At 45.0% G+C, this 13,653-nt stretch overlaps 1 protein-coding gene across 2 annotated transcripts; it reads right to left on the reverse strand.

Moving 5' to 3' along the window:
• Positions 1 to 11,770, reverse strand: mnta (MAX network transcriptional repressor a). Of its 2 annotated transcripts, XM_056440933.1 has the most exons (6): positions 11,423 to 11,770; positions 7,674 to 8,220; positions 7,336 to 7,377; positions 6,938 to 7,049; positions 1,585 to 1,777; positions 1 to 958 (listed from the first exon to the last, which is right to left on the reverse strand). In XM_056440933.1, the coding sequence occupies exons 1-6, from the start codon at positions 11,493 to 11,495 to the stop codon at positions 240 to 242; spliced, it is 1,686 nt and encodes a 561-aa protein (XP_056296908.1). In that variant the 5' UTR covers positions 11,496 to 11,770; the 3' UTR covers positions 1 to 239. The 2 variants fall into 2 exon arrangements, with proteins under 2 accessions (XP_056296908.1, XP_056296909.1); XM_056440934.1 differs by lacking the exon at positions 7,336 to 7,377.
• Between the last annotated feature and the right edge of the window lie 1,883 nt (positions 11,771 to 13,653).

Genomic DNA, 13,653 nt, shown 5'->3' on the forward strand with positions numbered 1-13,653 from the left:
ACACACACACACACACACACACACACACACACACACACACACACACACACACACACGGACCCTGGTGGACTGGTTCTGAAAGAGGTTCTGCTGCATGTTTATGTTTCTGACCGCTCTGTGATCTGGATCAGGTGTCCAGCAGCTCTCGGACCCCCTGGGGGTCTGAGGCCCGGTCCTGGTCCCGGTCCGAGGCCCGTTGTGGTTGTCCCCCCATCGAGGGGGCGTGTCCTCCCCTACGCTCACGCCAGCTTCAGCGTGCCGATGGGGAAGGAAGGCACGGTCACCATGGTGACGGGGTTGAGCACCGTCTGGCCCACGAGCTGCGGGTGGTGCGTCACCGGGTGGTGCGTCACCGGGTGGTGCGTCACCATTTGGGCGCTCCCCGCCCTCTGTTTGGCGGCGGCGGCGGCCGGTTGGCCGGTCGCGGCGCCGTTCATGCGAGGGTGGGCGTGGCTCAGCGTGTGCGCGATGTGACCGACCGCCGCCGACTGGGCGACCGCCGTCGGCGGCGGGTAGAGGGCGGGCAGCCGCTGAGCCGGGCGAGCCGCCGGGTGCACGGCGACGCGGCCGACGGGCTGGTGGGCGGCGCCGGGCGGAGCCAGGTGGGCGATGTGTTTGGCTCCGCCTCCCTGCTGGATCACGTGGTTGACCGCCTGGATGACCGAGGGGTGGGACACCGACGCGTGGGCGATGACCGTGGGGTGCGGGCCGGAGGCGGCGACCATCTGCGCGGGGGCGGGGGCGAGCGGCGGCGGGTGGAGCTGAGGCGGGGGGTGGACGTCGTGCTGGATGGAGATGTGCTGCGTGATGGAGGAGGGAGCGGCGGGCGTCTGAGTGGGCGTCGCCGGCTTGTGCGGCTCGGGTTTCATCGGTTGAGGCGCGGCGGCGGCCGGTAAGGCGGGCGGCGCTCTCGGCGCAATCTCGTCCTCCAGGTCGTCGTCCAGGACGTCTTCACCTTCTGCCGGAGGAGAAGATCAGCCGGCGTGAACAGATGCAGCGAGACTTCATTTAAATAACATTTAAATACAGGGTCAGACACATCGACCAATCGGCTTTCAGGACTTTAAACCAAATTTACACAACCAAAAGTTTTGTTGTCTCTATATATATATATATATATATGTCTATATATATATATATATTATATATTTAAAAAACTATATATATATAGATTTATATATAAATATAGATTTATATATAAATATATATATAACATATAAATATATAAAACCTGAAATGACTCAAATGATTGAGAGACAATAGTTTGATTAAAAAAATTACATTTATATAAATGTTAATTCTTTTAATCAAACTGTTGGTTTAACCCTAATCTTGCGCTGTGAGTACGTCGGCTTATATTTTGAGCGTCTTTCTTTTCAAAACAAATTAATTATTTAAAACGTGTGAATATAACATTTCCAGACCTGGATCATAACCATTTCTAAATTTCCATGTCTTTTCCAGGTTTTCCATGACGAAACTAACATGTAAATTATTCACTTCTCAGGTCAGAGAGGCTACAAATTTCCCGTAGGATTAACGCCACTCATTAAAATGTGTTCATAATCAGGCCCCTCCCCCTACCTGAGGCGGTGGAGGTGGAGGCCTGGTCCTCCTCCGGCTGCACCGTCTGGCGGAGGACGCGGTCCACCTCCATCACGTCCATCCACTGGCTCAGCTCGCTCTTCAGCTCCGCCAGGCGCTGCTGCGTGGCGATCTTCTCTCGGGCCAGCCGCTCCATGTCGTGCTCGTACTCCTTCTCTTTCCGCTTCAGTGTCTGGCGGAGGAGGAAGAGGAGGAAGAGGAAGGGGAGGAAGATGGTAAAACGTTTAAATCATGGAGGGTGTAAAGTGACACGAGTGACTCCTTGATGCTGGGAGCTGCCAGTCCACTTACGTAGTTTATTAGGCTTTATATATATATATAAGTTTTTATTATTAATAATATATATAAATATATAGATATATATTATTTATATTATAAAATTATATATATATACGTTTTTATTATTATTAATATATATTTATATATGCAATATATATGAATAAACATATATAAATAAATATCTATATATATATAAATTATATATATATACACACATATATATATATATATATATTTATGTATTAAGTATAGAGTGCGATAATCCAATACAGCAGCACCAAAATAAACCCTTTGTCGACATCTTGTCAGAGAGTTTGATTTAACTTCATGTTAACGTTTGAAATCTTGGCTGATGGTTCTTGATACGACCGTGTGGTAAACCACTTGACATGTTATAGTACTTATTAACATTTCCGGGGGTCAGTATTGTATCCACAATGTGTGTGAAGTTATGTCCTTTTGCAGGATGGTAATGAAATCACAGATCATTCAACTCGGGGAGAACTTTAATGGCCTTAAGCTATCATTTTAAATTGAGCCGACAACAAATACCTGTGTCTTAGTACACATAACAAATAAAAAAGGTGCTCAAAAACAAATCACACCAATAAAACACAATGGAAAAGTCTCATTAATGCTCGTCAGTGTGGAAAAGGTCCAAGGAATAAAACCCTGTGACTGGAGCCTGTGTGAAATAACAGAGCCAGAGGAGGAGGAGGAGGAGGAGGAAGAGCAAGAAGAGGAGGAGGAGGAAGAGGCTAGTACAGAAAGTTGGAGGTGCTTCCCAGTTTTCTTTAACCAGCAGACGCAAAACAAAACAAAGTGAGCGACAACAGGCGAGGGTTAACCGGGCGAATCCACGGGATAACGGCCGTCTGGGGTCAGGCGGGCGGGAGGGCGGGGTCACGTCGCCGGGCGACCTGGGTTTTGAAATTGAAGACTTGGTATAATTTAGCCCACGTCGAGAAGCTCGGCGACACCGGATCACGAAGACATCGTGTGTGTGTGTGTGTGTGTTGCTGGATGTAAAGAGACGTCCCTCTGCGTGGTCAGTCAGTAAAAAGGGGTCGAGTGTAATTTTTCTGTCCTTAATCCAGGATTAAAACTCTGCGGTCTTTGCGGTCGTCACTCAGAGAATCTGGATCACATGTTTGTGAATGAGAAGACCGGAGAGGCGAATTAATTAAGTATAAATAAAGACGTTTATTTTGAAGATTTCCATTAATTATAGAGAAGAAAAATAAACTCGATATACATAAATCTGCAATAAAATATCAGCATGGCAGATCTATACTGGTATAGATACTTTAGAATACTGGTTTTATAAATATGAACCGACACAAAATCATCGCCACTGGTTACGGCTGCAGATAAAAAAGGAGGCATGACTAAAAATCAACAATATACTAAAGTTATTGTATTTAAATTGAAGCGTGGAGAGAACCGGCCTTCAAAATAAGAGCCGATGATGTCATTATCCTCGGTCTCACCGAATGATGGACTGAAATGGCCCCCGCCCCATCTTCGGTTGCCGTAGAAACAGAGGAAAGCCTCACGTTTCCTCGGTAACCTGAAAAGAACACGCACACCTTCGGGTGCCGTTTGATTCCCTCCTTAAAAAAAAAAAAGGTCCTTGATTAAACGGGACGAAGGGCGAGTCCCGTGGAGCGAACACACACACACACACACACACACACACGAGCCTCCGAAGCTCCTTCGACAAGACGGACCGGCTACACGTCCAGACCGGCTGCAGGATGCAGTGTGTGTGTGTAAGTGTGTGCATTTGTACACAGGTTTTTGTGCGTATGTGTGTAAGTGGGCATGTGTGTGTGTGTGTGTGTGTGCGTGCATGGACGTGTGTCTGTATGTGTGCATGTGAGCGTGGGTTTTTGTGTGTACGTGTGTAAGTGTGTGTGTGTGCGTGTGCGTGTAAGGTAAACACTGCTCCAGCGCTGTCACAAGCGATGCCAGTGCCGAGCACATGGCCCCACGGAGGAGGGAGGGGGGGGGGCTGGGGGGGGAGAGAGAGAGAGAGAGAGAGAGAGAGAGAGAGAGAGAGAGAGCACTACATGCTGCGCTCACTGACTCACTTTTGCAGCAGACAGCACAAGACTGTTTTTTTCTCCCTTTTTTTCTTAAAGGGCCAGTAGCACACACACACACACACACACACACACACAGAGACAGACACACACACACACACGGCCACGTTGCAGACACGCTGCCCAGCCTCTGGCTGCTGCAGGTCTTGTGACAGGGGTGGGGGTGGGGGGGTGACCACCCTCCAGCTGCAGGTCTGCGGAGGAGGACGAAGAAGAAGAAGAAGTACTTTTGCACACCACCCCTTGCGTGCGTGCAGGTTAGCGCTGGTCATCACTGACCCGATGACCTCACGGTGGGCGATAGTCTAGAAGAACTGACGAAATATTAAAACCTCGACAGATTAACGAGCGGTGACCTTGACTCACGGCTCTCCGCCATGATGTGCACCATTAAATGTGATTTACTTCTTCTTTCTTTAAACACACACATTCCCCGAGCTCCGTCGGCGACGAGGAGGAGTAAACCGAGCCTCGTGTTCTCCCTCCTCCCTTCGGCCGAGCCGAGGAGTGAGCGGCACGGCGGGGGGGGGGGGGGTGACGTCACCCAGCTCAGGCTAGCCATGTGCTCGCTGCTCATGTGGCCTTAAAAGCTCAGACAGGCAGGATGTAGGAGGAGGAGCTCTTATGCACCAAGGATTATTTTACAGCCTTCGCAGCACCACGACGGGCTCTCGGAGGAGAGGGGGAGGGGGGGAGAGAGGGGGAGGGGCCTTCAGGAACAAGATGTTATATACAAGATGCCATTTGGACTCTAAATGAAATGAGGAAGTGAAACTTGAGAACGCAAATTTTCACTTTGAGGTAACAAACGTGACGCCGAGCCCAGAGCTTCACTTCAACTCAGGTGCTTGTTTTTGTGTGTGAATGCCGCTCCTCAAGAGGAGGAGGAGGAGGAAGAGGAGGAGGCGTCTGCACTGCCGTGATGAAAGAGTGAACACGTGTTTTTGGCTTCCCCATCCCCTCACGTTACCTCCTTCTACTCTTTAACTCCTTCAAAATAAAACGACACCCGACCGGCCCGGCTGGTTGATCGTGAGCTCTGCGCCCACGCCACCCTACTTTCTCTCAGTATCCATACGCCGAGAGGAAGAATCAAGACTGCTGCTGCTTCTCAGAGACACAGACACACACACACACACACACACAGACAGAGACACACACACACACCTCGTTATTCTGTAAATACACCTAGAGGCCAGAGTGGGGATTACAGGGCCGTGTGACTTGGCTTCACCTGTCCCGTGTCACCACGGCGACCGGACCGCGTCAGTGTTTTACGATCACACGAACGACAAAACACGACGACCGTTCCCGAGTTACAAACACTCGGGGTCAGCCAGCGCCGCGACCTTTGACCCCGCTGCTTACAACCAGCGTACAGACGCGTGGCGAGTCACTCATTTGTAGAAATGGCACAAATTCAGATTATTAAACCACGGCGTCGCTTTGAGATTTCAACTTTAAAAACATAGAAATACAAGAAGAGGGAAGAATATGACGGAAATCACTCAACTGGGGAACGATGACGCGGCAAAAAGGAGGATTTAAAACCTCTTTGCTCAGACGACTGGTAGTTTTTTTTGTGAGAGACGACAATATAAAGTGCTTCAGCGTCACTTATCTTGTACTCTGCGTGCTTTTAAATAAAAAAACACCGACAGACGACCATCTCGTCAAACTCTGAGCTCAAAGTTCGTTGCGATGGTGATCGTTACTGCAAGAGGAGTCGTTTACCTTTTTCTTTTTTCTTAAACAAATACCCGTCCTCTTGGGAGACTCCGGCTCACGTGGCGATATCGGGCGCTCCCCGTTTCCGGAGTCATCGTAAATGAAAATCAACTCGTAAAAAAAACAAAAAACAAGTCGTAGCAGGATTCACAAAAAAAACACGCAGCGCGTCATCGGCCCTCATAAGCCACGCCCCCTTTTGATACGCTCTCGGAGCAGACGCTTCTCAACGAACTGGTTTGAATTACCGGCGGCGTGCCAAACGCTCGCCGCGTCGACACAACTCCAGAACCGCTCTGCCGTCACGCTTCAGAAGCTGCGACCGAGGTTTAGAGGTTCAGAGGTTTAGAGGTTCAGAGGTTTAGAGGTTCAGAGGTTCAGAGGTTCAGAGGTTTAGAGGTTTAGAGGTTTAGAGGTTCAGAGGTTCACACAGAATCAGACATTTCTCCATCTCAGCCTATGGAGCAAACTGTTTGTGTCTCTACATCCGACACGTCGATATCTCCAGCAGGTTCATACACATGTCGACCAATCGGCTTCCGGGACTTCAAACCAAATCACTTCTTAAAACACATTTTTATAGAACAGCTTTTAAGTGATGTCGTCCTTTTATGCCATTCTTCGGTTCCCCTAATTTAGTTTGTCTGTTTTTAATTTAATTTAATATTTGTATCTTACTATTCTATTCGTTTTGCCTTGATTTTTTGTAGAGCACTTTGTAAAATTTGTTTTTAAAAGGTGCTATATAAATAAAGTTATTATTATTATTAATATTATTAAATGAAAGATAATAGTTTGATTAAAAGAATAAACATTTATATAAATAAAAATAACTAAATAGGCGAGTGCCTACATATATTTTAAGTGCTTAATTTTAACAAAATATATTAATTATTTCTAACTTGTTGTAAATTAACATGTGAATACAAAACATTTTCCATGAATTTTCAAAAAAATCTTTAGGATTTAATTTTTTCAGACTTTTCCAGCATTTCTTTTAAATTCCATGACTTTTCCAGATTTTTCCATGACCGTACGGACCCTGTTCAGGGTCTTCGGGTTTTGATTCCCCCCCAAAAAATGAGATTTAGCAAGTAATCCATTCCGATGTATTTTTTATAATTGCAGTCCACGCGTCGAAGCTTTCAGGGGAAGTTCAGAGCTCACAGAATAAAATAAAAAGCTCCGCCACGGCGTCGTAGAGTTTGCATCCGCCTCACCTGGATGTATCTCAGCGCGCTCCGCAGCACGCTCAGGTTGGAGGTCTTCTTCTCGTCGATGTTGGGGATGTTCTTCTTCAGCGCGTCGAAGCACTCCTTCAAGTGAGCTCGTCTGACGGACCCAAAAACAAAAAAGGGAGAAAAAAAGGGGATTTGAGACGGCGAGAAATGGTTCGAGCCACGCGGGACTTTATGAGCACATGACAAGAATTTGCAATTGGTGTTTCTTAACTAAAAAAAAAAAAAGATCAAAAGCTCAGCATTGAAAGTAAAACTGCTACAAATAAACAAAAAAAAGGGACTAGCACTAGAACAATATGATTAAAATGTAACAATACAGATAGCTTCAGATTGCGCTCTCTCTCTCGGAGGCCCTAGGGTAGACAGGTTGAACCCACCTGTTTTTCTCAAGCTTGTTATGCACTTCTCTTGTGCCTGCCCTGTAAGAGCACAGATGAGAGCACGGTAAGAATTTGGTGTTTAAAAAAGGGCAAAAGTGACAAGAATAATCTAAATCAACCAAAGTTTTCTTTCGCTAGCAGGTAGTTTAGTTACAACAAGTATCAAGAAATGCCCAGAATGCAACAGCTTCGGAGGCGAAAGCTCGAATGTACTTGTTAATTTTTTTTTTACATCTTACACACCGGTATATATTAAAAAAGAGAAAAAAAATGAGCATATCGATAGGAACTGTACTCGGTTGGTCGTGATAATGTAAACGAGTGCGTCGACATACCCTCCAGGCCTCTTCCTGTCGAGCTGGCGGCCGTCGTCGGGCGGACTCCCCCGGCTGATGGGCCCGTTCTGCAGAGGAGGAGGAGGAGGAGCCTGCTGGACCACCGGGCCCGGCTGAGGGAGCAAGGCCAGCTGCTGGGGGGGCGAGACGATGGCGCCCGGGTAGCGATGAAGCAGCTGCGTCTGGAGTTTAGTATTGTTAGTCTGGACGATGAGCCGCTGCTGGTGCTGGTTCTGGTGGTGCTGGTTCTGGTTCTGCATCAGCTGCTTGTGGTTGGCGGTCGGCACAGAGGTCGGGGAGTGGTCCGGTTTGGGTTGTGGAGGGCGTGGCAGAATGGCGGCGGCCGGAGGGGAGAGCGTGTCGCCGGGGGCGACCACGGTGACGACGGTGATGGAGGGGGGGGGGAGAGAGGGGGGGACGGGCGGCGGGTGACACTCCTCCGCTCGAGAAACATTGTTGAGGCGGATCGACGCGGCGTCGCGGTTCACGTCGCAGAGCCGCCGCTCCGCCAGATGCTCCAGGCGCTGCTTTTCCTTCAGCTCATCCTCTGTGGGAGGAAACGAGGAAACGGCGTCACACCGGAGGGGAAAACACGGGGAAACTAGAACGGGCACTCGGTAGAGTGCATACCTTGGCATATCACAAGATTGGGCATTGAATTATGAACATGTTGGCATTAGTTGCATGCCAATTGGATAGAAATTGACCGCGCTATGGTAAAAAGAAGAGTTTTACCTTTTCATGACCTTGACCTTGACCTTTGACCCGATCGAGCCAAAAATCTAATCAAATGGTCCCCGGATAATACCCAATCATCCCACCAAATTTCATACGATTCGGTTTAATCTTTTTTGAGTTATGCGAGTAACACGCATACAAATAAATAAATAAATACATGGCGATCAAAACATAACCTTCCGCATTTTCAATGCGAAGGTAATGAAACAAAATCATGTCTTCATAAGTGAAGAAACGGGAAATAAAACGCGAGGCATCAACGGGGAAGTCGAGGGATCTCCGTCTCCAAATGTCTAAAACTTCACTGCAGTAACGTCGAATAAACCATTTACATAAAGACAAATCATAGAGCGACGTCATCGTCATTTTTTGGTGGTATGTGCATTTACAAAATCCTGTGAAGCTTCAAGCCCCGCCCCCTCCTACAGAAGGTCGTTGCTCCACTGGGAGGTACATCTAGCTGTGACGCAATACCACGGTCCACTGACCAATGTCGGGATATAAAAAAATATATATAATTTACGGATTTGACATTGAAGATGTGTGCGACGTTGCAGGATTTTCACAATAAAAGACTCGGAATCAAAGATCTTTCCAATCACGAGACGATGGAGGGGGAAGAGGCGGTTGCGATGGCAATGTGGTGATGTTCAGTGCCCAGATGTCAAATACAAATAGATGTCATTGAAATAATTAAGAGGCGGACTAAAGTCACTGCAGATCAATGACAAAGCTGTTTATAACCTTCAGTAATTAGTGTTGGTCAAATCACCATCTGCTGCATATTTACGTTACGTTACCCCGAGAAATGTCTTCTTAAAAGTACGATAAAGTAGAAAAGATAGACACGGTGTTCTGGTGGCTGGAGACGGCTTTCATAAGACGTTGCATGTCCCGTTACGAGAGACGGGTCGTTTAGATGTTCACACTGGAAGTGACATTTCTAAAAAAAGAAAAATGTATGAAGCGCTTAAAAAAAAACAAGAGGATTTTCTCGAGACATTATATAACTGCAGCACAGAGAAACACTGGCCTACTTTCCCCCACACAGTGACCTGCTCTACAGTAGCAGAGAGGAGGGGGGGGGGAGTCTGCTCTCCCAATGCAGCATGGCGGGAGGAGCCGGGAGAGGAAAGAAGCAGGAGCTCTCTCTGAGCCTTTCTGAAAAGCACAAATATCTCCATAATAATTTTTAAAAGGTGGAGAACTGCAGGCTTTAAAAAAATAATATATCTTGCTTGCTTAAGGAATAGCATGTCGGCTTCCCCACATTTAATGTCTTCATACACTGTGTCTTTGTACAAGGTGAGCTTGTTTTACTGCACACGCCGTCGCAGGTTTTAAAGCCTGATGCAAAAGCAGCTTAGCTCATGCAGCTCGAACAAAAATGATCTGAGCTGTAGCTTTGCAAACATCTTCATGGTCTACGTGCAGTATTTTCAGCTACACCTCTGAATAGTTGGATCTCGAGCTTCTAATTGGAGGCAGGAACACATTATGTTACCAATGCTCAGGTAGTAAATGTAAAGTCGGCAGTGTTTACAGATTACGGCGTGTGAGAAGGATTTACTGGTTGTGGAAACTCTGCTTGACATGTGCAGTAAGACAGTCAGGAGGCTGAAGGATACGCTTCACTGGCAGCTATGTTAGCTTTAAATAATCTCATCTCGCTAGCAATCAAGTTACTCAAACTGAGACTACTTTTTAAATAAAAGAACATCATTTTTTGTTAGGATCTCATTTAATCTAATTCTGTCTTGTAGGATGTGCATTTATGAAGGTAATAGATACACACATTTTTTAAGTGGGTGCAATATTGAAGAATAGAGCTCTCTTTGTGAAACGTAATTGCTAGTTATGTGTATGCTTCGTTTCCTGTTAGCATTAAAATAAATGATGTATTGTATAACAGTTCAAATAGTATACTATTAACATAGCACACAGCCTACAGTAGTTAGTATTTATTTGGGACACACTGCAGGTCTTTGTTTTTACTATTGAGCCGTTATATTTGTCTTGGTGAGAAAAAAACAGCTAATTTAGTTTTCCCAAAAAAAAGTACAGATTTTTTTCTGGATCGTAGTGACTCATCGTTTTTACACACGATCTTTGGCAGGGGTAGCCCAGGCACGCACGTGGTGAAAGGGGCGGGGCCACACCCCATGCTGCTCACATATGAAGGCGTGGGTGTCGGCGACGTCATCGACACACTCAAACGCTCCAAAAAGCGACCGAAAGGCCAAGGGAGTATGCGCGCGTGCGTGTGTTTTTTTGTTGTTGGTACAAAACACAATTAATCCGACTGAACCATGTCCACACTTCATGTTTAAAAAGCGGGAATAATTTAAGGAAACGGGCGCGTGCAGAGAGGGGGGGGGGAAGCGGCAGTCACTTGATCCCCGAAGGACGACGTTAGGTCATTATGTAAAACGAGCTCGGCTCTCCCTGCGCCACCGCCCTTTATCTCCGCATGTTTGGGTCATTTGCTTTTTTCTTTTCTTTAAATGGTCTTGAACGCGGCGCGTGACTCGTGAAGCCGTCACGCCTCGAGCGAGAGGCGAGAAAACAGGAAAAAGGGGGAGAACTTTACGGCTTTCCTCTGAAACACCCGCGTCTATGCAGCAGGTTTCGGTGCAGTCACCCCCCGACGCTGCAGCAGTGTGTGTGTGTGTGTGTTTATTATCGGAGGGTTCAAGCGGAGACACCCGAGAGGAAAACCCAAATTCTGCAACGCGTCTGCACGCGCAAGACGGACTAGGATAGGACCGCTGAAGTGTCACTAAATGAAACATATTCCGTCGTATTTTTTCATGTAAACGCAAAGCAATGTGCATTTTATTTGTAATTAATGAATGGCGTTCGTCTGTAACTCAAGAAAAATAAATCCTTCCGCGAAAAAAATTAATAAAATTCCCTGAAGTATTGAGTATTTTTTTTATTTTTCCAAAAGCTATTTCACAGTTGCGGATGTAGTATATATATATTTATAATTTTTAAAAATCCAGACTTACCACGTGCTTTCTGTTGTTGCTGGGCTTGCAATTCCAAAAACTTGGCCGCTTCCAAAAGCGTTTCGATGCTCATTTCTGTCCAGTTAGAAGAAGAAAAAACGGTCGGCGTATTGTTTTTTTAAAAACAGGCCACAAAGCAAATGCAATGTGCTTCCTTCCCGGGGAAGAGGTTTCCAGACTTAACGTTGGAAAGGGAGAAGGAGAAGAAGGAAAGAAAAAAAAAGGGTAATCGGATACCCCCTTCGGTAGGAACTCTACCACTTTTACGTAGAAGAGTTACAAACAAGATGGCGCTCAAAGTAGTAGGAACAAATAGGGGTTTGTGAATCACGCACGGCGGTTGTAACCGCCCACACGCGCCCGTCCTTCCCTTCCTCCCTCCCTCCGCGGACGCGATAAAAACACGGGGAACATCGTGGGGACTGGATCAGCCGAGTCACGTCCCGTTTCGTGTGTGTGTGTGTGTGTGTGTGTGTGGAACCGGGGGCTTTACGCTTCACAACGTTTCGCCCCCAACGGTTAAAAAAAAAAAAAGCCGTTAGAGCACCGATGACGTCATTGCAACCACGTCTCCGCGACCAGGAATCTGACGGAGGGCTTTAAAAAAAATACTATTTAACTTTCTACATGTATCAACGTGTCATATGAATACTATATTTATAATTAAATATTTATATGTAATTGTATACTATAAAGTGTTCAAATTTTTTTTTTAATTAAGAAAGTTTAAATGAATACAAATAATTTAAATAAGTAAATAAAGTTTTCTTTTTACTCCAGGTTTTCTTTTAAATCACTTTAGATTAATAATGTGAAGTATAAGTGCTGGTTACATTAATTAGTTGGTTATTATCAAAACTACCATGAAAAAAACTACCAGGAAAGGGCTTTTAAAAATACTATTTAACTTTCTACATGTAACAACGTGTCAGATGATGCCTTTATTTTGTGGGAATATAGAAATACTATATTTAGAATTATATATGTATATATTTTTTTAATACAAGAAAGTGTTTTAAAATATATTTTTTTAAATAAATAAATAAAGTTTAAATTAATACAAAGAATTTAAATAAATAGTTTTCTTTTTACTCCAGTGTTTATTTTAAATCAATGTAGATTAATAATGTGACATCTAAATAAAAAAATAAGTGCTGGTTACATTCATTAGTTGGTTATTATCAAATCATTTATTGCATGAGTACTTTGTAGTGTTGGTACTTGCAGTACATTTTGCCAATACTTGTGTACCCTGCATTCAATTGTAACTAAGAGTATTTATACACTGTGGTATTATTATTTTCACTGGATCTAAAATATTGTAGTCCTCTCAACTGCAATTCATTGTTATAATAAAAAAAATAACCAGCAAGACTCCATGCTGTGAAAAGATTAAAACTAAAACAACAAGTACATGTCTTCCATTTTTTCTTTGATTAATGACTTGAAAGATAAATCAATTACTATTTCTATAATCACTCTTATTACATCGTCCCTAAATGGCCCAGGAATAGCCAGACTATCGACTTTCTCTCACTCTTAAACACACACACACACACGTGAAGTCAAAGTCCTGTCTAACCCCGTTCCGTTAAAGGAACTGGGTTTCTGCTTGCGACACACAATGAGCGCACAAATAAACGGCGGTGGTATTTTCCTGTTATTCACTCGGCTCCGGTCAGGAAGTTTGTCGCCTAGAGTAATACTAGCGGACCACAATACTAAAAAGTTCTCTAGGCAGAAAAAGTAAGAACTGAGAGGCTCCAGAAACATCCCGAAATAAACCATGTTTGAGTTTGAAGATATTATTTCAAGAAATATTGGGATCAACTTTCAAAATGACCAAGAAAATGTCTCAAAGCAATAAAAGGATTTCATCTTTATAGGAATACAGTCCCTTATAGGGGCAGAGGAGTTCTTTCTCCAGACGTCTCCTCACGCTCCGCTGCCACAAGGAGAGATACAGGAGAACATTCCTGCCGACGGCTATGAGGCTCTACAACAGTTCACCTCTTGCCAGATCACCCTAACCCTTCTTATATTTTGTGTTTTGGTTTTTTTATTCTTGTGTGTTGCTGCTACTGACTCGACAAATTTCCCCTTGGGGATTAATAAAGTATATATCTATCTATCTATCTATCAAACAGCAACACTGCCCTCTGGTGGCCATTTACATGTACTGCACACGAATAAAAACAGATTCAAGTACTGTGTATAAAAGAGGCACAATG

This window comes from Pseudoliparis swirei, chromosome 20, assembly GCF_029220125.1.
Source record: "Pseudoliparis swirei isolate HS2019 ecotype Mariana Trench chromosome 20, NWPU_hadal_v1, whole genome shotgun sequence".
In the NCBI taxonomy this organism is placed as follows: domain Eukaryota; kingdom Metazoa; phylum Chordata; class Actinopteri; order Perciformes; family Liparidae; genus Pseudoliparis; species Pseudoliparis swirei.